We start from the raw sequence: 27453 nt of genomic DNA on the forward strand, positions 1-27453 counted from the left end.
TGATGCCGCCCCAAACACGCCAAAGGAAGCCTACCAGCCTCTCTTCACATATGCTTCCTTATTGAGGAAGCTGGTTCCTAATCAGTTCCTAAATTTTTATCAATAGTCATCACAAAATGAGAAGCAACTTTCAGAAACATAACAAGCTGTTTAAATCAAAAGAATTCCTAGTTTTTAGTTCCCCTGGAGTAGTCTCCAGCGAAGCACTGGAATGCTGATTTTCTACCAGTAGAGTGCACCACACTAGCAGCCTTTAGTGGGGGCACTCCTGGACATTTAACCACTTGCACATCTTGTGCTGACTTCTTAATCCCGCAATAAATTGGTCCATCGTCACACTGGCATCTACTGGACCCAGCACCAAGTTGCAGCATATTCCAACGAGTCTTCTGCAGAAAAGAGCAGCAAACCACAAGCTGGACACAGAAGTAACGCCACGATGTCACACAAGTGTGCAAAATGAGCTGAAAGTTGATGGCACACGAGATATAGATTTACCATTTTTCTACTGAATTTGCTAATATTTCAGGATAACAATGGATGGCAGCCAGGCTACTTGCTTGCATGACCAAAAGGCTCAAACAAGCTGCCAGTCATCCTTCTATTTAAACTCTATAGATCATGATTACACCATTTCGGAGGCCTGTCAATAATATCGCAACACTCCAGCTCATGCTTTTAAATGCCTGGGTGACATCAGCCGCTCGTTACCCACCTTTTTTTTCCTTTTCCACAATAATGTCAAGTACATGGGAAAACAAAACAAAACAAACAGAGCAGCTTTCTGTGGAACAAACTGTGGTTTATTTCTCATTATTCAGCAGAACAATTCCGAGACCCCATGGAAATGCCACAAGTAGAGGCAACGCACAAATAAACACAGGCAATGCCCGTGCAGGACACATTATGAGCCTCAAATTCACAAGGTCTGGAAGTTGGTAGCCACAACTGAGGAGAGGGATCAAACATAAGAAATAGAAGGAGTAGGCTATATGGTCCCTCGAGCCTGCTCCATTATTCAATAAAATCATGGCTGAGCTTCTACAACAAGTCCACTTTCTTGACATATTCCCATATCCCTAATTCCCTAGGAGCTATCAATCTCAGTCCGAAATATACTCAATGACTGACCATCCACAGCCATCTAGGGTAGAGAATTCGAAAGATTCGCAAACGGTCGAATGAAGAAATTTCTCCCCATTTCAGTGCGAAATGGCCGACCCTTTATCCTGAGACTAGGTCCCCCCAGTCATGATGGTGGCCATGCCTCTTTAAGGGACCTAGCCTTATGGCAATCTCAGTGAATAATCAGGAATTACCATTTAAAATAAAACTGCAAAAGATGAAGCAACAGAATACACGGATATCCAATGTTGAAGACAGAACCTTTATTCATTCAATGAACCAAAAGTGCATCCTCAACATAAAGAAGCATGTGATAAACATCAAAAGAATTCAACGCTGGGACAATGAGCAATGAAATGCAGGGATAGGGAATAGAGGAGGGTGTTGTGGTACTGGCCTGCTCTGCAGAACTTTCAGGGGTAGCATCAAACTCCATGGCCTGGTCACTGTGCTCTCTGCTCATCTGCCTCTGGTCTCGTTTCAGCTGCCGCCAGTATTTCTGCTTCTTCTCTGAAGATACCCGCTTCAGCTTGGGCATGGCTGCAGAGTTCGCACAAAACGACCTTCTTATGAACTGACTTCTCGCGTCATCTGTTCTGTTAGGTTAGAGAACAGAAATTTAAGCCAATCTAAATTATGCCGAGAAGCTGAGCAAAATTATTCCAAGCTTAGTCAGTGCAAGTGGTCCATCTGGGCAGATTCAGTTCCCAGAGACTGGCATGCACCCAGTGACAGGCACGCACTTTAGAAATACTGACTAAAAAGTAAAAGATGGAATCAGTTAGCGTACTCACCAGCCAATCTGCAGCCACTCTATTCATTTTCCATATCTGAGGAGTAGTCAGGTCTCTGGATGTTAACCTTCGCTTGTGGCCAAAGAAAAATGTCCTTCAAAGTTCAAGATTTGCTCAAAGTTTTCTTTCCTCTGACCCCAGAATGCTCTAAAATGTAAAAAGAAGGCGCTGTCCCATTGATCATCCGCCAGCGGATTGTCAGAGTGACAAGCTCACTTTGCAATTATCCATCATCACTGGAGACCATATTCAACTCGCAGATCAAGAATCTGTACACTCAGTTACAGAGAACAGCAGATATCTGTGAGCGAGCTTCACAGCAGAATACCAAATGCCTGGGACTGCACAAAGATGACTGGCCAGGTAAGAGAGTTCAATGTATCCCTCAATTAATTGCAGAAAATGGCATCATTGCACGATTAAATGTTTGGTCAGATCTGTAGTTCTGAGTTTTCATGCATAGAATGTTACTAATAAATAGGAAAAATGAATTCTCATTGCATCTCGCAGACCAAATCCAAACAGGTATCCTTGCCTGTTTCTCAGAATAACAAAGCTTAAACGATGAGGAAAAAGGGCTCCTTAAACAAGGGAAGTGGACACCGTGCTTGTTTCTATTCCACATCATGGCAGTCACAGTATCAATGCAAGTCTTTTCTTTGGTAATATGAGTCAGAAGTGAAATGCAACAGGCAAAGATCACAGCAAATAAAGGGTCTCCCACATGAAGAAGCTATTGTCAAGATTGGGGAATAAGAAGAAACTCAGAGGAATATCCAAGAGTAGGTCTGTCACGAGGACGAATATGAATGAAGCATATTCCTGCGGTATGTTCCACGTCAGGCATCAGAATTAGAGCATCAATATGTTCAGAGATTAAAATTGACTCTGTAGTAGGAGAAAATGGTTATTTCAGTGTTGTAGCAGGAACACCAAGTTCATAGGTGCCAGTGGAACCTGTAAAATTGGTGCCCTGGTGAAGCTCAGCTTCCCAGCAGATAGCTCAGCTACATCTGCCTTTCCAGGTTCATCTGACTATTGCCTCTGACACGAAACCAATAGCTTAAACAAATCCTTAAAAATGTGGTCCCGGTAAAAGGTTATCTACGAGTGCGGAACAAGCACAGGAGAAATGGGGCATTTGTAGACATAAGAGCGGCAGACAGACTCACACTGAGAAAAATAGACATACGGGAAGAGAAGAGATGGCTGGAAGTGTGTTCAAAGACTGTAAAAAAAATTAAGGGGTATTGAAGAGGTCATCAACGACAAGAAGAAGTTGGGAGAAGTTTACAGTCATAAGAAAAGCCTGAAATACACCCCACACCCATAACAGGAATAAAACGCACACAGACGGTAACTAATAAACTATCAGACTCAATTCTGCGACAGGTGATGCAAACCCATGGTTATGGCTTAAGGGATCCTGAGGTAACTCACACATTTACTGTTTTGAATCATTATTCTGTATGTATCATATGCTCACATATCATACACAACAGATATATTCCCTTGTGGTACACATTTGTACATCCTTTCACAGCATTCAACCCCTGCAAGCGCATATTCCCTCATTCACGCTGGCGTCATCACTCACTGGATATACACGCCCATGCACCCGTTAAAGCCAAGCAAGTATGCACAATCATAATGTATCAAAATATTTCCTGAGACAAGGCCAACTCCCAATTCTCCCGCTCCTTACCTCAGATTTGCTGTTCTCCGGGCCAGATATTGACATTTCCTCCATTTTCATTGGCAATCAGTACTCTGTACTATTTTCTTTCTACATAGTAACAAGGTGGTCACTGAGAACACTGAGAAAAAGAAAAGATAATCTGTTAGTTTAAAAAGAACAAAGAGGCTGAAAGTTACACAAAAACTATTTGGGGGTGGGGTTTATTTTCTATTCTACATGGTGTACCACAGGTAAAATAGCAAACATGGGAAGCTAACGTATTAGTTCTCCTCAAAAACATTGCTATTAACCCCATTGGTTCTCCATTGATATTACTTACAACTACATAAATTGTCACAGTGTTCATAATGTAACTGAGGCTGACCAAATTTGGCTTTAAATGTGTTGAAAGATCTGCAATTTATAAAGGAATAGGTCAGAACAGGGCCAAACTGGGATGTGTGCAAGTCTTAATTTAGTAGATTTTCCATAAAAGTTGTGTGATAAATGTCATATTGATCTGCAAGGCATGCTAATGAGTACACATTCATTACAAGAGAATTGAACCCACAGGTTAAGCATGATGCCTAGTAATCTTGCTTTGTGAAAAAAATTCATGCCAAACCTCTGTTGTAAACTTAATGATCCTGCAACAGGGAGGGAGTCTCACTGTGAACTGAAGGTGTAGACCTAACACAGACCTGAGATCCTTCGCACTCAGCCACAGATAACTCTTCAAGCCAATATCCCAGTGGAAAAGATGGTCCTGGCTGCAGGTGTGGAAAACTTACCAGCAGTCTGTGCTGATAGAGATTTTAGGCAGTTGAAGGCCAGACTCTTAAGCCTTGGCTTTTACCAACCGGTGCTGAAGAACCCTGGACTTGGGAAGTCCAGTGTGTTCCTATGGGGAATGTGTGTGTGTGGACAAAGACCAACTCCAGCTGTGTGATTTTCTCGGTAGCTCCATTTGGAGACCCTTGAACCAGGTGATGGGTATCCATGCACATTAGGTAAAAGAAATCACAATTTGGAATACAATCAGGCCACTTCAGTTTACATTTTAAAGAAATCAGAGCCTTCTCACCCACCACCACTGCCTGCTGCCCTCCCCCCACCCCATTTATATTGTACCATTCATAAAACATTCCTTTAGAAAACATCTAGTGTGTCCTTTTTGTGCTTAGCCAGATGCCTTTTCCGTAAGTCAGAGATTTTCTCTCTCTGGATTGATTTTCTCCCTCTCAGGCAATACTTGCAGCACCCTCTTTCCCAGACTGATTCTATTTCTCAGACTGTAACCTCCTTCCTTCAAGCGATATCTGCAGATTCATTTTCCAGACTGAAAAGAGATCCCACTGTCTCAGTATTTGCACCATCCACTTTCTCAGATTCCATTTTTGAGCTGTGCCGCAGATCCAGCCCTCCTCAGACTATGCCCCTAGTCCTGTCTGGGGGGTACCCCGAGACCCGCCACAGGCCTTGTCAGGAGGGTCACCGCGCCCCCACCCCAGGTCCTGTCAGGGGATCAACCCCGCCCATGCTCTGTCTTGGGGACCCTTGACAATGCCCAAGCCCTGTCTGGTGGGGGTCCACCCCCCCCCCCCCACCAAGCTCTTTCTGGTAGGGGTCAACCCCTCTGCCCCAAGCCCTTTATGGTGGGGGTCCCACATGCCCCCACCAAGGCTGTCTGGGGAACCCGCCTCCCTCCTCCCTCTCTCCTTCCCACGCTCTATCTGGGGGTGGTCTTCCCCCCGTCCCTGTCCCAGGCTGTCTGGGGGGGGAGTGGGGGGGGGGGGTCTACTCCCCGATCCAGGCTCTGTCTGGGGGCCGGGGTCCCTCTGCCTCTCTATGTTGATCATCCTCTCTGCCAGGCCGCCAGCTCCCCAGCCTCCCCCTTTCCTCAGGGCTGTTACCTGCAGATGCCTCTCTAGCGCCACTGCTTCCGGACCAATCAATCCTGGACGGTGCAGCTCCGCAGCCCCGCAGCGCCCCCGACCCCAGGGCCCTCCTGCATCTCGCTCCGTCCCCAACTGAGTCGCTTCCGATCGGCGCCCGGTGAGGCTCCTCCTCCTCCTCCCTCTCTCCCTCTCTCTCTCTGGGCGCAATCGCACTTCAAAGCCGAGCTGCCATTTTGCAGAGCGGCGAACGGCGGCGTCCCCCTCCCCCACAAGGAGCCGTCACGGTGCTGGATGCGTCGCGATGGCGGCAGCCGCTCTGATTTCCGCCCCCCGTCCTCCTCCTCCTCTGCTCCTCCAGGGCCGGGCCGCTCTCTCCGCGCCGCCGCCGCCGCCGCCGCTTCTCTCGCTCGGCCCCAGGCCGCGTGCAGCCAAACCTGAGAGCGGAAGCGCGTCGCTGCTCGCGTGGGGTGATCGACAAGGGGATTTACCAATGGCAAGTCGCCTTCTCGCTCTCCCGGCCAATCACCACCCAGAGGGCAGTGCTGGCGGTCCCCGGGGGAGGGGGGGGGGAGGAGGGAGAGCCCATTTCAAGTTTGGTTGCGCGGAGCGCTGCTCAGGAAAATCCCCGAGGGTTATACAGGAGCGAATGATGCTGCTTCCAGCCCCAGGGTTATACAGGAGCGAATGCTGCAGCTTCCAGCCCCAGGGTTATACAGGAGCGAATGATGCAGCTTCCAGCCCCAGGGTTATACAGGAGCGAATGATGCAGCTTCCAGCCCCAGGGTTATACAGGAGCGAATGCTGCAGCTTCCAGCCCCAGGGTTATACAGGAGCGAATGATGCAGCTTCCAGCCCCAGGGTTATACAGGAGCGAATGCTGCTGCTTCCAGCCCCAGGGTTATATGTGAGCGAATGCTGCTGCTTCCAGCCCCAGGGTTATACAGGAGCGAAAGCTGCTGCTTCCAGCCCCAGGGTTATACAGGAGCGAATGATGCAGCTTCCAGCCCCAGGGTTATACAGGAGCGAATGATGAAGCTTCCAGCCCCAGGGTTATACAGGAGCGAATGATGCAGCTTCCAGCCCCAGGGTTATACAGTAGTGAATGCTACTGCTTCCAGCCCCAGGGTTATACAGTAGTGAACGCTGCTGCTTCCAGTCCCAGAGTTATACAGGAGCGAATGCTGCTGCTTCCAGCCCCAGGGTTATACAGTAGTGAACGCTGCTGCTTCCAGTCCCAAAAATTATAGGAGTAAATGCTGCTGCTTCCAGCCCCAGGGTTATACAGGAGCGAATGATGCAGCTTCCAGCCCCAGGGTTACATAGGAGCGAATGCTGCTGCTTCCAGCCCCAGGGTTATATGTGAGCGAATGCTGCTGCTTCCAGCCCCAGGGTTATACAGGAGCGAATGATGCAGCTTCCAGCTCCAGGGTTATACAGGAGCAAATGATGCAGCTTCCAGCTCCAGGGTTATATAGGAGCAAAGTGACATCTCACTCAAATGGAAATATCTCTCATTTGCTGTACCCAGACGGGGATAGAGATTGATACGAAGGGTCCTGCCATGGGAAAGTGTTAAGCGATCGTGTACAACATTAACATCTGAACCTCATGAAGTAGGATTTCCTAAACTCCCTTTACACCCAGCGAAGAATCAGAATTCTAGATTTCATTTGCGTTTTCTTCGTCGCATTCTTCCTGAAAGGGAAGTAAAACATTCGAATCGTGTAACTCAATGTGCAACTCTTGTATTTACCATACTCACTACTGTACTAAGTAACTTCGCTGTTTGATGGATCTGAATTTACTTGGCTGATGTAAATAAAATGCTGGTTTAAAAAAGTGATCAAACAAAACATTCCATTCAAATGCCCTGAAAATAAGATTATGAAGAAGTATGTCAAATCCCGGAAAAGCACCGAATGGAATAAAGCTGTAATCCGCAACTCTTATTTCTCGATGAAGGAATGCCAGAAAGTACAGCAACTAGCAAATGATCCTTTATTTGAAGCTAAGAAAAAAGGAAATCTGCAAGACAGTGATTGCTGCGCAAGACAGTTGAGTACAAATTAAGAAATTCGGGCACACTTAAATACACTGTCCCAAAAACCAAGAATCACACCGGATCTTTGAAGGGAGCAATGCCAGATTTCACCTGCAATGGGCTCCTGATGCATGGAAGAACAATGGGCCAGGCCAAATTCTGTGTTGACATCAGAGGAGAAAGCGAGGAACGAGAGCAGATTGTAGAAAAATATTGAGAGCAAAGTGTGTAACTAGGTTCCTGTTGAAAAATCTATACTACCTCTTGTCAACTAGTGCTAAGAGACTTTTACTTGGATAACTCTTCACTAAAAGCGATGAGAAACATCTCGTGATGGTCCAGTATGACATTTTATACTCCTGCGTGGTTATCAAGCAAAAAACATTAGGGTTCTGATGACACAAATGCAACATTTTAATGGCATCCTGGCATAAGGAGCAATTTACCCATTTACCAATGCCCTGCATTGATGTGTCCATTCATTTGCTGGCCTATACCTCGAACCAGATACTAACCATTGAAGTCTAATTTATAGGACCGCATTTCTTAAATCACAAGGCTACTTAAAGCCAGTGAGATTGAGACTTGGCTCATATCTTGTGCGTCACTTTCTAGAACTACATATTTTCTCTTCACTAACAATTTAGTGCACGTTATTATGTTATATTTTTCTTCTTGAAGTCATTGCCTTGTACAAATGGTTGCCTCAACTGAAAGACAGGTAAGGATACACTACTTGAATGTTGCCTATCTCCAGTCCTAAGAAAGCCAAATCAAAAAAAAAGTGACTAATATGATGGTATTACGCCTTTCTTTGCTTGGACCCAGAATACTCTAAAATAAGTGAATGTGACAGGATAAGTGGGAAGCTTTAGGAACGTGGGGCTGTTTTTTCCATGTAGCAACATCATTGTTTTAAAGAAAAAATATTTGTATTTACATTGCATTGTCATTCAAATGTCTCAAAAATGCGATTGTGAGAGTACACCAACTGCTTTAATATATGTTGCTTTACATTTGTCCATCGGTCTAATATTGTGGCCCACTTGTCAAATTTCAAGAAAACACATTTCTGCCTCAAGTGTAATCTAGTTGTAGGAAACGGAGCAAAACTCGATCCCACTCCACCATTCAATTTGATAGTGGATGATATATCTCAACTTATCTTTTTTTATTCGTTCACAGGATGTAGGCTTCGCTGACTGGGCCAGCATTTATTGCCTATGCCTAGTTGCCCTTGAAAAGGTGTTGGTGAGCTGCCTTCTTGAACCTTTGCAGTCCATGTGGTGTAGGTACACCCACAGTCCTGTTAGAGAGGGAGTTCCAGGATTTTGACCCGGCGACAGTGAAGGAATGGTGATATGTTTCCAAGTCAGGGTGGTGAATGACCTGGAGGGGAATTTCCAGGTGGTGGCGTTCCCATCTATCTGCTGCCCCTGTCCTTCTAGATGGTAGTGGTTGTGGGTTTCGAAGGAGCTGCCTAAGGAGCCTTAGTGAGTTCCTGCAGTGCATCTTGTACATGGTACGCACTTGTTGCTACTGTGCGTCAGTGGTGGAGTGAATGTTTGTGCATGTGGTGCCAATCAAGTGCGCTGCTTTGTTCTGGATGGCATCAAGCTTCTTGAGTGTTGTGGGAGCTGCACTCATTGCAGCAAGTGGAGAGTATTCTATCACAGTCCTGACTTATGCCTTGGAGATGGGTGGAGAAGTTTTGGGAGTCAGGAGGTGAGTTACTTCTAACACGATTCCTAGCCTCCAACTTGCTCTTCTAGCCATAGTATTTATATGGCTAATCCAGTTCAGTTTCTGGTCAGTAGTAACCCCCAGGATGTTGATAGTGGGGGGGATTCAGTGATGTTAATGCCATTGAACATCAAGGGGTGATGGTTGGATTCTCTGTTGTCAGAGATAGTCGTTGTCTGACACTTGTATGGCACGAATGTTACTTGCCACTTGTCAGCCCAAGCCTGAATGTTATCCAGGTGTTGCTGCATTTGGACATGGACCGCTTCAGTATCTAAGTCATCACGAATGGTGCAATCATCAGTGAACATGCCCGTTTCTGACCTTATGATGCAAGGTCACCGATGAAGCAGCTGAAGATGGTTGGGCCAAAGACACTACCCTAAGGAACTGCTGCAGTGATGTCCTGGAGCCAAGATGACAGACCTCCAAACAACCACAGCCAGCTTCCTATGTGCGTTTTATAGGTACTACCTTTATAGTCCTGTAAAGTTACCCAACAAAAATCTGTCACAATTTTGAAAGCGCCAATTGTTGCAACATCCTCTGCTTTCCTCAGAGAGAAAAAAAAATCCAGATTTTTACTACCCTTTAAACGAATAAGTGCTTCCTGATTTCCCATCTATATACCATGGCTCTATTATCCCTTCATTTTTGATTCTCCCTTCCTGCAGAATGTTTCTCTACATATACATTAAATCATTTTACATTTCAAATAGTGCAAATCAGATCAATCCTCAATCTTCTATAATCGAAATGACAAGCCATGTTTATCAACACGTTCCTTGATTTAACCCTCTAACCCATTGTGATAATGAACATTAGACAATGACAATAACCACATCCAAACTGCAATCCATCTTGTAGAATATTATAGATGTGATCCAAGCATTAATCACTGACCCAGTGAAAGCTCAACTCTTTGTTGCTTCCACCAGGGTGCAATATTTACGATGACATGCAGCTTGGGTAGATAAATCCAAATTAGTGTGAACCTTGGCCAAATGGTAAAATTTCCACCTGAGTTATTATGGGCTTGCAACCCACTCCAAGAGCCATTGTGAGCAATGAGTGTGCTGGTCTCTGAATACCAGGATGACAGGGAGGGGACTTGCATTTGATGGGCATGATGGGGGTTAAGTGCTGACAAAGCTCCATCATATCTAGCTAAGTCATCTGGTGAAAGTTGAAAGACAAGCTAATGCTCTGTCCACAAGAACAAAATAACCCAGAACACAATCTGCTTGATATAAATGCAGAAGCAATCTGTCTCATGGCAAAGAAACCCAGATTGTGGTGCGTAGGTTCACAGCACATATCAAATTATAATCAGAAAATATTTGGGGGTGGGGGACAGGGGTGCTGAGGAAAGGCTGTAGGAAATAGACTAATAAACCACCTAAAAGTACAACAGTGGTTATTGTTCCGCTGCCTAGCATTCTTCACCTTGCTGTGCACGAAATATTGAGATAACTGCCCTCCTGATATTCCAAATTGCTCACGGTTACACATGACCTATGATCCATCAACCAGAACCAAAAGCAGACGCCAAACCTTGTGTTGAAGTTTTTAAGTTGAGAATACAGCTCTATCCCCAAGATTGCTCATTTTCTGCTTTCTGAATTAGGGAGAAATTTCCTATGCTGTCCTTTATTTCCCAATTCTTTCAATTCCATTACTGGAGTGCTTGGACAGACTAAACACTTACCATGCTCTATTATGACCAGTTTTCATTGTCTTTTTCACTTCCAATGCTAATTATAAATTCATCATGACATGAATTCCAATTGCTAATCCATCTTTTTCTCTGCAGTGCAGCTGCTATTGATGTAGGTTTTTTTCCAGACAGTCTGAATTATTAACAAGGATAGACTACCTTCTTCCTCACAGGTGGTTCTAGGTGGGGGGTGGGGGGGGGGGTGGCAGTCAGTACATTATAATTTAACAGCAACAGCTCAGTGGATAGCACTTTAATATATAATGAACTACCAGATGTTAGCCTTGGCACATAGGTAGCTCACTCATCTCAGAGTTAGGAGGTTATGATTGAATTTCTACTTGAGACTAAGTATGTAATCTGCACTAACAATTATCTTTCAAATGAGATGTTAAGGCCTCGATTGCCCTCTTGGGTGGACTATTTGAAGATCGGGGAGTTCACTTTCCTAGCCAATATTCATCCCTCAACATGTTTAAAATGACTCATCTGATCATTTAATTTATTTTTGGGACCTTGCTATATACAAAATAGCTGCGGTATTTCCTTACATTTGAAATGTAGTCACAGTTGCAAAGTAACTTGGCTGTAAACTGTTTTGAGATGTTCTGAGATCAGGAAAGTTGCAATATAAATGCAGCTTCCTTCTTTGACGAATGACAATCATCCTTTGAGATAGTGTTCAGCCATGCTGGATGCTTTGCAGGGTACTGCAATATTTTCTCAAAAAGAGGAGACTTTGAATATACACTTAGCATTTACAAGGCATCTGATTCAACCTTCAAAAAAGAGATACTCTGAACGTCAATTCCCCAACAGTGGAGTTCTATCTTAAGAATTCTCACCAAGAGAAGCGTATGGTATATTTTGAGAATTGGAACATGGGCCTCCATTTGTGTGGCCTTTCCTCCCAGTGAATAAAAGTGGCAGCTGGAAATGAAGCATCTGTTTGCATTTTACTGCTGTACGCTATTACCACGATCCTGATCACTAATCCATCTGCAGTACAGCTGCCACTAATGTAGATTTCTTTCCAAGTGAAGAATGAGTTGACATACTTAGATTCTTGATGTTCTTTCTTTGCTGCCTGAATTAACAGGGATAGACTCTCTTCTTGATCAAAATCCTATGTAACCAGGATTTGTTTAAATAATTGTATTCACCCAGCAACCACTTTTTTATTTTTTTTTAATGGTTGCTTATAACCACTTGAACAAAAGGAACGCTTTCCCTATAAAATGTTTCAGAAGTTCCAACATCAAATTACAAGAATCAGCAAATACAAATTCAGTGAGGCATTCTCTCTACAAAACAATCTTTAAATATTAGAAAAATTCCCAGAAGATCACAGAAGCTAAAAGTAACATGGTACGTATGGGTTACTAGCACAGTTTCACGTTGAGTGCAAAAATGCACTCATTTCACCTCTTACAGTACACACGCCCAGTGCTCCTGACCTTACTGTAAGAACCAGAAAATAAAATGGAAAGTAAAGCTGCAAAATACAAACAACATTATATACAGATACCATACATCCTCATTCAAACCCAACACAAGTACAACAAAGTGCCTCTTTCAGTACCCTTTAAAAAGACATCCACCCTGCTCTGAAACTGGGCACAAGCTGATAAGGTATTCAATCATGATCCGGAGTTTAAGCAAAGCTGCAGTTGGAAAAAGGCTCAGTTGCAAAGGGTTCCCCCCTCCCCCCGCCTCCCCCCTCTGCTTTTACACTGATCTCTCTCAGGTTAACAATGATGAGGAAATAAGAGAGGGCACGGTTTGGCTGTAGAGACTTAAAAATCTGATTCTGCCTCTCTCTTACTGAGCTGGGACTTGGACATTTATTCACGTTGCTTCCTGTACTAGGAAGAGATAGATTCCTTTTCAATCCCTGAATTTGTAATTACTCCTTAATTCTGGTGTGCAAAGAAACTACAAACAGAACATAGTCTCATTACAAGTTATGCAAAAGAAAGTGCTGGACTTGTGAGAGTAAAAGAGATACGGCAGTACTGTAGTGTTCCAAACTCAAGGTGGCTATGTACAGGATCCAACTTCAGCAGCTCTGTGCAGTCTTTTTAAAAAAAAGACTCCGGCAGTACAACCTTTCAACTCTAAAATTCAGAGGATGAAACTGTCCATTAAAACTTATCACAATATGCTCTGCATTTGGTTTGATGACCAGAGAACTAATGTACATTCCATTCAGAAGTGACAAAACAGAATTTGAAAATACAAAAAAGCTATTTGCAGTCTCTGCTGCAAGCATTAAACTGCATCTAGAACATCAAGATTAACTCCCACCAATATAGTGACTCTTCAATCAAATCAGATTGACAGACTAAAATGATACAAAATACTCAGGCCTCTCTGCAGTAATGCAGTCACATCCTCCATTAGTAAACACAATAAGGAAAGACTACACATGCAGAAAAATAAAAGTTTTAAGTAACCAGAAAGAAGTGGGTTGTAAAGACGACAGATTCCTTTGCAATCTTGAAGGGCACAGGGCAACAGGAGCTTACTTCTTCCTTCTGCCGTTAAAATGAATGAGCACTTGCTTTGGTGCAGACCTCTCAATGACTTTGTTCACATTACCAAGGAGAGATTTAATTCACAAAATACTGAATCTGAAACCTCCCTCAAAAACATCCTTTTGTATTTACAAACTGCAACATCACAAAATACTCTACCGAATCAGACCATGCAGAAGCACTGGTCTTTCCCAGTGTCAGGCCCATCCCTTGCCCATAAAAAGCACCCTTAAGTAAAAGACCAGGATACCCTGCTTATGGAAATACTAAAGAATGGATAGCTTCAATACTTGCTGTCTAACCACGCTGATCTTTCAGTTCTGCTTAAACATGAAACAAATTGGACACAGGACCAGAACTGGTGGCAGGTAAACGAGGCAGGATCCAACTTCAGTGACCATTCTTTTGTTAAAAAAATTAAAAATTCAAAGCTTTGCAATGCAAGTATGAATGACCTGATAACCCAAACACCACCTTAAAATAGGGTGAGTGACTTCACACTCAACACACAAATACTTTAATCTTGTGTGTCTGTATTTCTCATTACATAGGATGTACTCCAAGCCATACCAGAGAATTTGTACATCAGGTTTTTAAAAAGTTTGAACCCTGAATGTCACTCAATAGCACATGGATGGAGAGGAATTTCAGAATGATTGTAATTGGGATTGTTCTACTGGAAAAACCGCCTACAAATTATCCATTTGGTCCATTCTTACTTGCATCACTAGTGGTTTTCAATGAGCTGAAAGCAACTCAGGAAAGCCCAGTTAATTTGTTCCATGGAACCGACTGGACAATGATGGCTGGATCAAGTCAGATTTTAGAGCGTCTGCTTCTGCCAATTGTCTCAAACAGTCCTGGTAGCGGGCATGAGGGCTCTTTAGGCTGATAGTTTCAGTACTGCCTGGAAGATCGCAGAGCACTTCAGTCAGAGTCCGAGTCAGAGGACTCTTCTGATGAAGAACTACTGCTGCTGTCAGACTGATTTTCATCTTCCTCTTCACCCTCATCATCATCATCTTCTGCATTCTGGGAAGAAAAGTCATAGCAATGTTTAGTAAGCAATGGTTATGTAGCACCACACTTGATTTATTTTCAATAGTAAAAATGAGGGGACATCTCACTGCAAGAAAAGGGGGCTCAAATGGGAAACAAGTTATTGCAATTGAAAAGTACAGTCAAGGTTTGTATGCCAGTGGAATTGAGAAGTTAACTATGCAAACGTATACAGCCATCACAACTGGGAAATGTAACAGTCAACTTTAAAAAAAAAAATTGTTCATGGGATGTGGGCATCACAGGCTAGGCCAGCATTTATTGCCCACCCCTAGTTGCCTTTGAGAAAGTGGTGGTGAGCTACCTTCTTGAACCGCTGTAGTCCATGTGATGCAGGTACACCCACAGTGCTTTAGGAAGGGAGTTCCAGGATTTTGACCCAGTGACAGTGAAGGAATGGCAATATATTTCCAAGTCAGGATTATGTGAGGCTTGGAGGGAAACTTGCAGGTGGTGGTGTTCCCATGTGGCTGCTGCCCTTGTCCTTCTAGGTGGTAAAGGTCACTGGTTTAGAAGGTGTTGTCGAAGGGGTCTTGAGAAGTTAATGCAGTGCATCTCATAGATGGTTTACACTGCTGTCTCTGTGCCTCGATGATGGAGGGAGTGAATGTTTAAGGTGGCGGATGGGGTGCCAATTAAGCAGGCTGCTTCATCCTGGATGGTGTCAATGTTCTCAAGTGTTGTTGGAGCTGCACCTAACCAGGCAAGTGCAGACCATTCCATCACACTCCTGACTTGTGCCTTGTAGATGGTGGGCAGGCTTTGGGGAGTCAGGAAATGAATTACTCTTTGCAGAATTCCCACTCTCTGACCTGCTCTTAGCCACAGTATTTATACGGCTGGTCCAGTTCAGGTTCTGGTCAATTACGCCAGGATATTGATAGTGGGAGATTCAGTGATTGTAATGCCATTGAATGTCAAGGAGAGAGGGTTCGATTATCTCTTATTGGAGATAGTCATTGCCTGGCATTTGTATGGTGCAAATGTTACTTGCCATTTGTCAGCCCAAGCCTGAATGTTATCCATATGCAGCAAGATCTGGACATGGACACCTTCAATATGAGAAGGTGTAAATGGTGAACAGTGTGCAATCATCAGCGAACATCCCCACTTCTGACATTATGGAGGGAAGATCAGCGATGAAGCAGCCGAAGATGGTTGGGGCAGAGGACACTACCCTGAGGAGCTCTGGCAGCAAATTCCCAGGGCTGATATGATTGACCTCCAACAACCACAAACCATCTTCCTTTGTGCTAGGTATCACTCCAACCAGTTCCACCTCTCCGCCCAACCGCTGATTCCCATTGACTCTGGTTTTGCTAGGGCCCCTTGATGCAACTTGATTTCCTAGCAATTCAAACACCTGCTCCATAATCACAGATTATAAACAGCAGCCCGATTCAGAGAGCAGAACTAATTCCAATTCTTCTATGATCATTTCTGGTCAACAGCTCCCTGGAAATCTGTAAGGACGGATAGGTTAATGTAGATGCAGGACTATATAGTGACTATATTTCAAGAGTACTTAATTGGCAGAGACATCCTGACTCGGTGAAAGGTTATATAAAATCAAAGTTATTTCCCCTTCTTTCTTTATTGGGAGGGCAGTAAACAGTGACATCATAGTCTGTTAAGGAAACCTGGTTTCAGAAATAAAAATGACAAATTAGGAGGTGGAACAGAACAAAGTACGGAATCAGGATATTTTGAATTATGACTTTGGGTATTGCCAGGACAATTCTCCTTTTCTCTGCCTTATAAAAAGGTGGCTCCAGTTGACTACAAGCTCTGAACAGTTAAGATAAAAGCTACAAGAGAGAGTGTTAAAGGTCAACCATCATTCAACAATCCCATATTAGTTATATCAGCCACATGCAGATTAAAATTCTTTCAAGTCTGTCTTGTTACACTTAACTGTAATCTTTAAGGGGTGGGTGATGGGACAGCCAACCTCTTGTTTCAGAGTAACTAACTATTTTCTGCTGATTTCTGGACATTAGTTTTATTGTCTAGGAACTGGGTTTAGATTTCATGTAAGAGGGCCCTTAGAGCCAAGTAAGGGAATTCTCATTCTGGTGAACGCTGGATTCAAAACCAAATTTTGAGGTGGAAGAAGCGACGAGGAAGACGACAGTATCCTTAAACTATTCAATTCCCCCGGCTGTATGTTGAGTAAAGCAAATTATTTTACCTCATCTGCATCATCCTCTTCCTCACTTTCTTCGTCACTGTCTGAACCTGAGGAATCATCAGAATCTGAGGAATTGGCTTTTTCTTCATCATCATCATCATCGTCATCATCGTCATCCTCCTCATCAGAATCCTCAGTCTCCTGCAGCAATCAGTAAGAACTCTGAATACTTGAACTCGAGCTAATTTCTCCTTTAACATACGGTACATAAAATCCCATGTTGAAGACTAAAGATCAAACATTTGAATATGAAATAATGTTAATTTAATAATTTCTGTATAGTTCAGACCTCCATGCTCAACTTTATTTCAACTCCAAAGAAAACCCGGTCACTCCAGTAGAAAACCTGATCAGTCCAGTACAGGGACAACAAAGAGCACAAAATTATTGCTGCAGACTCAGAACTTGACCAAATTGTGCAGAAGGTTAACAGCCACAGGTCCGACCTAACAGTCAAGACAAAATCATCGCCTTTGTCAATTTTGCTTCAGCAGATAGCAATAAAAAATGGTGGTGCTGGCTGATTTTTCCCATCTATGGCCCAGTCCAATTATGAGGAGGTTAACTGTAGGACCCAATCTGCTATTTCAACTAATTCAGTGGTGAGCAGCAACCAAATGAGCCACTCTTCTTGTCCAATTCATACAGTACCATTGGAGGTGGTGCATTTAACCATCAAGGCAGTGGAGCCCACCTGTAGAATTTTGTCAAAATTTCCTGCAGTCAGTTCTATGGAGCTTGATCAGTTGATGTAGAGCTGGGATACAGAAAATGTTTAAACATACAACGGCTATCCTTCACTGGCATGAATACCCCCAGTGTCACATACCAATTGGCAGAATGTGAATCGTGTTGTTTCCCCAGGGATAGCTAATGGGGCCCCAACTTGGCACCACATATATTAGTGGCTCGAATAGTGGAGTTGTATTTTCCCCAAGTTTACAGCTAACGCTAAATTAGGAGGCATATAAGTTGTGTAGATGAGAATAGACAGTTTAAAAAAGGGATTAAATGAATGGCCAAAAATGTAACAACTGGAGTTCAATGTGGGAAGTGTGAGGTCATTCACTTTGAATTCAAGAAAGACAAATCAGAGACTGGAAATTGAGAAGGAGCAAGGTATTTGAGTGAGCAGGTACAGTCCCAGGTTCAGGGACAATCACAAACGAGCCCTCGTGTGTTGTCACTTGTTATTCAAGTCATCGCTTGCATTTTGGGTTCAAGAACGGTAGCAGAGCGCTTATAATATTGTAGGACATGGTGGCATAGTGGTAATGTCACTGGACTAGAAACCAAAGGACCAGGCTAATGTTCTGGGGATAGAGGTTCAAATCCTATCACAGCAGCTGGTGGAATTCAAATTCAATAAATGGAGGTCTTGTGGCACAGTGGTAGCATCCCTTTGGCCCAGAAGCTTCAGGTTGATGTTCACGCCAGGACTTGTCGACCATTCACGATATGGTTTAATGGACTAATAGTCAGTCTAGGAATCCTTCCACCACCTTGCCATTATTCCCCAAAGGGGAAAAAGTGTGTGTCAAGGTGCGCTTAAAAAAATAAAAAGGCTGTTGCACAGGTTCAAGAATTAATCAGAGGCTAATGGAAAGTTGGCCTTTTCCCTCAGGCAATTTGGAATAGCTCAACTATGCTTTAGTTGTTCAGACCCTATCAGGAGTACTGGGTTCAGTTCTGTGAATGTACCTCAGGAAGAATTATTCTGGTCTTGGAAGGGTTAACACAGATTCACTAGAAAATTATTACTGCTCAAAGGATTAAGTTACAAGGACAAATTGTATAATCAAGGTGTTCTCTCGAGTTTAGAAAGTTGAGGTGTGATCTAATTGAGATTTTTAACATTCTAAAAAGATTCAATAGAATAGATTATGGAGAAGTTATTTCCTCTAATGGGACAACACAGAACAAGGGTAGGGTAGCTCAACTTTAAAATTTAAAGCTAGGACATTCAGAGTGAAATCATGAAGGTTTCACAAAACTAGTAGTGGAATTCTCTCCCATAAGTGCTGTGAATGGGGGTGGGGGAGGGGAGGAGTCGATTGAAACTTTTCAAGACTGAAGTCAGATTTTCTTTGATGAACCTAGTTATTATCTGGATATGAATCAAAGGCAGGTAAATTGGGTCAAGATACAGCTGACCCTGTAATCGATTGCCAGAGAAAGCTTGAGATACTGTATGGCTTACTCCTGTTCCTATGTCAATCTGAATATTAGCTTCAGGCAATGGCAAAGGGCTGGTACTCTAAGCTTTAAACTATTCTAAACTCAAATGGGCAAACACTGCTGAGCTAATTTTGCTAGATGAGGCAAACTTTACATCAACTCATTCAGGTGCAGGCCAGTTATTACTATTCAAAGCTACATCATAACTATATCACAACTGTTTTTCTCCATACTAATAGCAGAAATCAGTCAGATTATTCCATTTTGTGGCATTTGTTACACCTATGGTGCTGTAGCTTCAGTCAGCTACTAAAGTGTGGCTGGCAGCATTCCAGCAATCAAATATACGGAAATGGAAAAAGTTTATATTATATGCTGATTAGAACAGGAGTATGCATCAATGCAAGTAAGCAAGCCTTCAGCAGACACTGCTAAAGTGACCTCTTCAAATAGTAATCCTCATCAAGTCTGTACCAACAGCAAACTCAATTAAGTTAAATACCAGTGAACAGGAAGATAGATACATGGAAAATTGCAACATGCTCAGGTTCACCTTTTGCTCAAGATGATAACCCTTCCCCACCTCCACAAAATGGTCATGACCAACTCTACCGCACAAGGTGAATCTTCTTGTAAGCAGAGTATTGCACTCAGCCCACTTTGCAACATTCTCTACTTCACAACTTGTCACTCCAACCAACTAGCTCAGTCGTAAGAATATTTGCAGTGCCTTAATCGGATCCAAGGTGCAGTAACGGAGACTCAGCTCTGTAGATACTTACACTTGCACTCTGTGTTGGTAATGTAATCTTCATTTTTGGATTTGGACTGGCTGCCTTTGCGGTACTTTTACGTTTCTGTCAATGACATTACAGCAAGATCAGGCATCAAAATAAGAAAAACTGCAATTATCATGATTAATACTTTCCCTCCCTACACTTTATCCACCCACTAACTAAACTTCAAAAATACTTCATTTTCCACATTCTCCCAAGATTACCATTGCCAAGCTCCTCCTCCCAGATTTACTCAATACTATTAACCCCCATGGAAACAACTCAAATACAAGTCACCATTTCAAAATTGGACTTTGGACCAAGTACTTTATTTTTCAGGTTCTAAGTATGTCATCAATTTAATTAAGATTCAGACAATGTGTTAGTTCACAGGCCTTTAGATAGTATGCTTCAGTGCTTAATAGCCAGTCAACAGAAAAAAATACTTCAGTACGTGCTGGAAGAGGAATGAAGTCAAAAAGTCTCCCGCTCACAAAAATAAATTATTAGGTTTTGAACACAAAGCTTCCCAAAACATTGGTCAGTTGACTTACATTTGAAGTGTATTCCTTGTACATGGCTCTCTCTTGGGGAGATAAGCTCTGAAGAAACAAAGCAACATTTATAATTAATTATTGCATTTACCCGTCTCAAAAAAAAGACTCAAAAACCATTACAATCACAAGGCTGTGAATAATTAAGTCTGTAAAGTCCCCATGGACACAGTGACTTTTAAGCGACATGCATCAGTACTGACTTAAATACCAGATAATGTGAAGGCCAGCAAATGGGGGGGCCAATCTAATGTACTATTAATGTTATTATACATTGTAAATGGAAATCAGCATGATCCATTCCCTCACTAGTACCCTTAAAGACTCCACAAGGCTAAATGTCCCATTGCTCCACCCCATTCCCCCACCCAAGCAGCCCTTAATTTAAACATCACAGTAAGTGAATGAATGTAGCAGCCAGCTGAACTCAAATCTGTTCAGAGGCTCATTCATAGATGGTGAAAGATATATCCTGAACTAGTAGTGTAAAATGTATCCAAACTTGCCAACTACAACCCCCTCCTGCTTTCAGTTACGGTGAAGACTTTCTACCTTAAGCCAGGCTTCTAGATTGATTTTGTACTGGCACTGCTGTTCTTCTGCCATCTTCTTGTAACGGTCCTTTTGAGCCTGGGTGACTTTCCTCCATCTTTTCCCAATCTCCACCATCCGGTCCTTCAGATTCAGATGGTTCAGCTCGCCACCTGTGAGAAGTTCCTGGGAAAATTTCTGGTAACCATTCCTGAAATGGCAGTCATCACGAACATTTCTCAGCTCAATGGGCCAATTAAAATCATAAGGGTGAACATTTTAGGTTAATTTTGTTTCAGAAAATGGAACAGTACAGTGAACAACAACTTCACAATTCTTCCCTCGAGCACTGATAAATCTGTAACACTGTACAGCTTTTTAGAATTATCACATACATCAGCCTCGCTGCAACATATTTTACATGGCTTTCTCTTGAGATTTTATTCAAATCCATCAACACTTAAAACAGAACTAGCGAAATGGCCAGGGAAGCTTCATAGAAAAGGACTCAAAAGTTATTGCAGGAAATGAAAGTACCAACCACACTAACAATCAATCCTTTCAGTAATGCCCTCACTCCCTGCTTCCTCTGGTTCTGATCTTCGCAGCCAATCACAACCCTCCCAAGTCACTTTTTCCGACTCTCTCATTCCACTCTGTCTACAGCTGCCAAATCTCTAACATGAACAATGATTGTTTATGAAAAAGAATAATCCAACATAAAGTTTATAATTTAACATTGTAGTCGAGATAATTACAGTTATGCCACAAAAGCTGTTAAGTATTTGAAGGTTAAATCTAATTCTCGCTAGTGACTGTGTGTATTTTGATAATAAAATTAAGGTACATACATTGGTGGCTTTTTCGGTTCCCCTTCAAACTTCATTTTCTTGTTTGTGTTTGTTGCTGGTGTCCGGATTTCACTTAATTCTTTCTGAAATGCGAAATAGTATTTATAAAACAGAAGGTATCAATAATAAATTAACAGACACTGATGCAGTAAACAACAGGACTCACCGATTTGTTTTTCATCCTTAGGCCATTGCTCAAAAGGCCTTCTCTTTCTATACCACAATATCTGGGTACAGTAAAAGAAATGGCAGAACAGCAAAATTGATAGCCAAGGTTGCTGGGGTCAATTGTGAGGATGGGTAAGAAATTGAAAGGTGGGAAATATGATTCAAGGGTTTCTGCTCCTGTTGATTATCTGATGACTGCCTCTGAAAGTGTGTGTATATCTGAATGCTGGGCAAAGACATCAAATCAGGCTTAGATGTGATGGTTCTTGCAGCCAAAAGAACCATTTGAATCTCTCATCCAATTCCATATGAAAATGTAGATGGTGGGTCAATAGCGTTCCTGCCATGGAGTTTTCTGTGAGGCCAATCCTGCTCTGATCCGATTTGCACACATAGGAGGGGCCACTGGACAACTCTCAGGAAAAGGAATCCAGGCTATCCTCCTCACCATGACCCTAAATGAGCAGAACTAAAGCCAATTCTAATACCCAAATCCTGCCCTGGGTAAGGATCGGCTAACTAAAGCACAGAACAGGGATCATAAATGCACTGCACTGGTCTCAATGGCTTAGTGTTACGTTGTGTGATGCTTAAACTCTGAACAATTAACCAAAAATATATTTTGGTCAATTGTAATCTCCAGAAAGTTGAGGAATCCCAGTGTCGGGTATGGAGTGAATGACACTTGATGCCATTAAGAAACACAGAGCAAAGCTCCCGCTACTCTGTTAATGAGTCTTAAGCCCAAGCACACCTTTATTGCACTTGTGCGATGCACCAGCCAATCTTGTTACCGAGAAAAAACGGCAAACATCTGATGGATCCTGCTCCTACCACTGTTTTGGTGCTGGAATATTATGAGTGACAGACGAATGCAAACAGGTAGTTATCAGAACATGTGCAGAATTCATTCCAGTGAGAAACCAGTGCTCAACTGTACCTGAAAACCATTGTCATTTTTGGTATTTCATTGCCCATCCATTATGTTGCATGGAATGACCTCACCCACTTGGGTACATCTCCAACACCACTTCCAGGTCAGGAATGCTCTTCATCATTGAACCTATTGCACGATGCCATCAGACTTACATGGCACTAATACAAATCTTCTAAAACTTTACAATATAACTGTAAGGGGCAATGCATTCTTCAGATTGGTCACAGTACTAAAATATCAAAAGTAAAGCAATGCCTAGTGCTATTATGCTTTTCCTTCAAAGCACCTAGCGATTGATATCACTATTGGACTCCACCTAATATAAAATTACAGACAGTCCATATCTCCCAGCCCATGTCGGCTGGTCTGAGGTCACTGAGTCAAGCATTGGGGTTTCGTAGGCTTCAATTATTATTTTGATAGTTAGTGAGAATACCACTTGAAACAGTTTTATTGGTAATTCAGCCAAAGATATTATTTTCAATGAAAGCTTCCTTTGCAGCATGCTCCCTCTCTCCACATCTATCACACCAGCAGCAGGTTGCTCCTATTACAATATCTTCCTGTGATCTCAGTCCTGTGGATGATACAGTGTTACTGAAGGCTCCTTTAACTAATATAAGACTGCTGTGTGGAACCAGCCAAATGTTGCTAGTAATGGTCTGGGAAGAAGATATGAAGTGGTAAAATATGACCATACTCCCACCGCATGATTTGGTATTTTCTTGCTACTCCCATTTTTCCACTGTACACAAATGTACAGATAAGAGCTGGACAAATGACGTTTCAGACAAACACACAAAAATGCATAGGCAAACCTAGCTTTAATCACCATGAAAGGATTTGATTAATTCAAAGGCAATACTATCTTAATGAACCAAATTGGTGAAATGGTCATTGTTTTATGCCCTTGAATATGAAGGGCACTCCCATCCTTCTGCCTATAGCACTCTATATCCACTTAGGCTGATGTGTCTAGTCCCTCAAGTTAGTCACTTTGAAGGTCCTCAGACAGACAGGCCTTTTACTCAGCAGCATGTTTCATTACGACAACTTTTCTGATTATTATTTTGGCACCTTCTCTCTGCCTCGACTTCAGTAACTTAGAGCTCAAGAAAAGCTTTTTTATTATTTATACAGGTAGCAGAACTGAAAAACTTTCCAATTTCTCCTATACGCATCATGAAAATTTCCATAAGTGTTTTTTTTTGGGAAAAACTGCATTACCAAGACATCCTGAACATGTCCTTACTACTGTCTGTATCAAGCATTCAAGTCAAGCACAGTGTCAGTTGGATACAGAGTAACTCTGTGCCCCAAATAATTCAAGCTTCTGGCAGTATTTCCCCTGCTGCACTGTGTACATACACTGCCAGCCATCCATGCGGCTGGAGATTACACACTGAGGCAAATGGTGTTGAGTCAATCCGATAAGGATCAGCACTGAGACTGCTCCATCTGATTTCACACAGGGCACTTAGAGCTCACCATAAGGGCTAAACTTTCAGCCTATGATGAATTAAAAAAAAAACGTACTCAAGAGATGAAGAGATAGTACGAGGCCATTCAGATGCTGTAGAACAGAGGCACTTCATACTTGCTTCAGTATTTGTTGCACAGTGGGCCTCTAACATACCCATGAGCAGAAACACAAGTATAGCAGTTAGATACTTGCTATGAAACTAGTTGAAGAGCAAAATGTTCAATTCTTGGTCAGTCAAGAGCAAGTCTCCTTGGTACAGAACTTGCTGTAAGAGGAACAGAGAGAGGAATACCTCATATCGCTTTTGATCCTCTGCTGCTTTTTTAATCCACATTAATTTCTCCTTTTTCTCCATTGCACTCCAAGTAGCCTCCATCGCTCTTATAGCCTTAGTGCGATCATTCTAAAAAAAAACAAAAGACACACCGTGAAGCCCAGCATTTTTTTGCAACGTCAAGACACGGCTCAGATTACAATCAATCTGACAGCATGCGCTACTAAATAAGTGTGCAATGCTCCACCTCCATTCCAATTCTCTGGAGTACAGGTTAAACAAATCCCAAAAAAATTTATTGGGCATAACTGGTGTGTCTACCAAGAAACGAGGGTGGGACATTCACCCTCAAGAACATGGCTGAGGCTGGAAGGGATTGCATGCACTATGCAAAGTGTGGAGAAGGCAGCACTGTAGATTGCACAAATGTTGAGTAGATTGTACACAAAAGATGTGCGCTAGAGCATGATCAATGACATCCAATTTCCTGGTCTGCAGACTGATCAGTTCCAATTGTAAGAAAAGCTGTAGACCAAAAAGAAATCAGACTTAAGCATCTGATACACTAGTGAAGAAAACAACTGATTCGCCCTGTGTTTGTATTGAAAAATCCTTTTGAAACACGTGGCCTCATTTGGACGCAACAATATGCTACAAACAAGAGATTGCAAATCTAAATAGCATTTGTCAGATAGAGCGGTTCGTCGAATCAGAAACTGATTTAAGAAACGAAAGGAAATAAGGTTGCTGCCAGCAATGTCAGCCAGTGTGTAGGTTAAGGAAAGCTGACAAGAATTCTAGCTTGTCAAACATTAAATCAAGGATTTTAAATCAAAAGACCTTCTGCAAACTAGACCATGATTCTTCATCTCTGAATATCCAAGTCAATCTGGATAGAGGGTGGAAACTTGGTATGGAGCCAAGAATCTAGAACTAGAAAGACCACAAACAGATACTGTAACTCATGTGTTTCATTGACTGCCCATATGCAGATGAGCATTACTACAGCAGTACACAAAAGTAGGCAGAGCTTTTATTTGTTACAATTTGCTTTCGGATCAATATCCTCCTTTGAAGGAAGGACCAAACTACAATTTCTAACAAAGCAGTGGGGATTGCTTCATGTATAAACGCCATGATGGGACTTTAATAATGCAACAAGGTTGTTCCAGATCTGCATAGATGGGTTTTGAATATACCAAAGCAACACATGCAGCAAAATGCATTCTGCAACCCATTCAGAATCAGGATTCCTTAAAGTTTTGCTGACATGGACATCAATCATCTAGAACAAATATTGTTTATTTTACAAGCAAGTTAAAAGATCAAAGAAAGTCATATTTCAAAAGAAAGGGTCCTGTAGAAATTGAATTTTTAGGGAGGTAGCGTTCTGATCAACTCAGGGAGGAATTTCAATCAAGGCCTCAAGAGCAGCACAACCATGAGGCGATCTCAAGGATAGGATACTTAACAGCTTGGGCAAAAATCATGTCAAAGCTGGAAGCAGAAATGAATGCAATAATTCCCAAGATAGAACTTTAGGAAGACATTAACAGGGAAGTAATGCAGGCATTACAAATGCTGGGAAAACGTACAAGGTGTAAGAGTTATGCTCCAGTACAATCATAAATACTGGCTTCAGTTAACTGAAAAACATCGCATTAGTAGTTCAACTTTCTAGGAGTTACAGTTTAAGGCAGAGAATCAAGTACCTAAACAAATTGAAACAGAGAATTCTTTTAGGAAGGCCATTGGTGCTGCTCAGGTACTGTCATAAACTTCATCCTGGATCAGCCCTGATGGGCGCTTTTATATTAAAGAAAAAACTGTAAACTGGTTCCAAGCTGGCACTGGCTGCACCAGAATCAATTCATGGCACAACATGAACATAATGACAGACAGTTCAGCCCTTTAGTTACACCAGCTAACCATTAGCAGCCTTTTAATTGGAAGCTGGGGAAAGATTTGTTGGGTCTGAGGTGAACTTTGAACAGGGATGGAATTGAATCCATTGGTGCCAGTTTTCAGGGTTAGATCTAGACTGTTGACAGCACTCTTCAAGAACCAGAAATGAGAAGTCACTTTACATTGAGATTCAAGGAAGATTGTTGTGGCCTTAAAAATTTCCATCTGGCGAATTAGTCAATCATAATTGGTCACGTTGTTGAGTTTGGAACATGTTTCATGATGTTGCCATGTTGCTGAAGAATTAAAGATCTGTTGAAACCTTTTACAGAAAATATTATGCAAACTAGAATATTGGATATGAATTCAACATGCATTCTCAACTGGTCCAGATTAGTTGACAAAGCTTTTCCTGTATACTAAAGCAGTCACAGAACTATTGCAGATGACAGAAGCGAAAGGTAGGAGTGTTTTCTAAATGACAACTCTCAAGTAGAACAGGAATGCAGGCACCCACCTAAGATTATTCTGGTTATGGCAAAATCCAAAATCATAAAAAAGACTGTGCTCCAAAAGGATTTCCCCCCTTTTGATGGTAGAGAATTTAAACGTGTGAAGGTTGAACAAGGTAGTATTAAATATGTTAAAACTTTGCTTATTGACTGCCAGACCTAAAAAAAGCAACTATCTTTCCCAGATGAAAGTGACATAATGCTAAGAGAAAAACTGAGAAGTAAACAAAAGCACTGTAATCCAAGGGCACAAACCACATAGCACAGAACCGCTATGGTACTCGTTAGTCATTTCTGTATTATGGCAAGTTAAACAAGAGAAATCAGTTTTTACAAATAGGTAAATGACACTAAAGCATAAAGCTCTGATTTCGCAACAGTAACTTTGCATAAAATGTGGCGCTTGATCCAAGGAGGCAGAGGAGGAGGAAAAGGAGGAAGCATATGATAGAGCACACTCGTGGATAGGTCTCCTCTGGGGTATAGAAGGCACACAGAACA

The 27453-nt window shown here is 42.3% G+C and overlaps 2 protein-coding genes across 10 annotated transcripts in view; both read right to left on the reverse strand.

Moving 5' to 3' along the window:
* Positions 1-5926, reverse strand: part of atxn7l3a (ataxin 7 like 3a) — a 31026-nt gene extending 25100 nt beyond the window's left edge. Inside the window, exons 1-3 of one of the 3 annotated variants that reach the window (XM_041173229.1) lie at positions 5511-5924; positions 3625-3736; positions 1523-1721 (exon numbers count right to left, since the gene is read on the reverse strand). In XM_041173229.1, the coding sequence (XP_041029163.1) occupies positions 1523-1663 (141 nt within the window). In that variant the 5' untranslated portion in view covers positions 1664-1721; positions 3625-3736; positions 5511-5924. Of the gene's footprint in view, positions 1-1522; positions 1722-1919; positions 2808-3624; positions 3740-5510 lie in introns of those variants that run through there. The other 2 variants (XM_041173230.1, XM_041173231.1) reach the window with 2 other exon arrangements.
* Positions 5927-12167: 6241 nt separating this feature from the next.
* The window catches only part of ubtf (upstream binding transcription factor), a 59730-nt gene continuing 44444 nt past the window's right edge, over positions 12168-27453 (reverse strand). For 4 of the 7 annotated variants that reach the window (XM_041173795.1, XM_041173793.1, XM_041173789.1 and 1 more), the window contains 7 exons: positions 24554-24664; positions 21674-21756; positions 20844-21033; positions 20292-20339; positions 19744-19818; positions 16784-16924; positions 12168-14565 (listed from right to left, as the gene is read on the reverse strand). In XM_041173795.1, the coding sequence (XP_041029729.1) occupies positions 14461-14565; positions 16784-16924; positions 19744-19818; positions 20292-20339; positions 20844-21033; positions 21674-21756; positions 24554-24664 (753 nt within the window). In that variant the 3' untranslated portion in view covers positions 12168-14460. The remainder of the gene's footprint in view (positions 14566-16783; positions 16925-19743; positions 19819-20291; positions 20340-20843; positions 21034-21673; positions 21757-24553; positions 24665-27453) is intronic. The other 3 variants (XM_041173794.1, XM_041173792.1, XM_041173796.1) reach the window with 1 other exon arrangement.

The sequence above is a fragment of the Carcharodon carcharias genome, chromosome 23, assembly GCF_017639515.1.
Source record: "Carcharodon carcharias isolate sCarCar2 chromosome 23, sCarCar2.pri, whole genome shotgun sequence".
NCBI lineage: Eukaryota > Metazoa > Chordata > Chondrichthyes > Lamniformes > Lamnidae > Carcharodon > Carcharodon carcharias.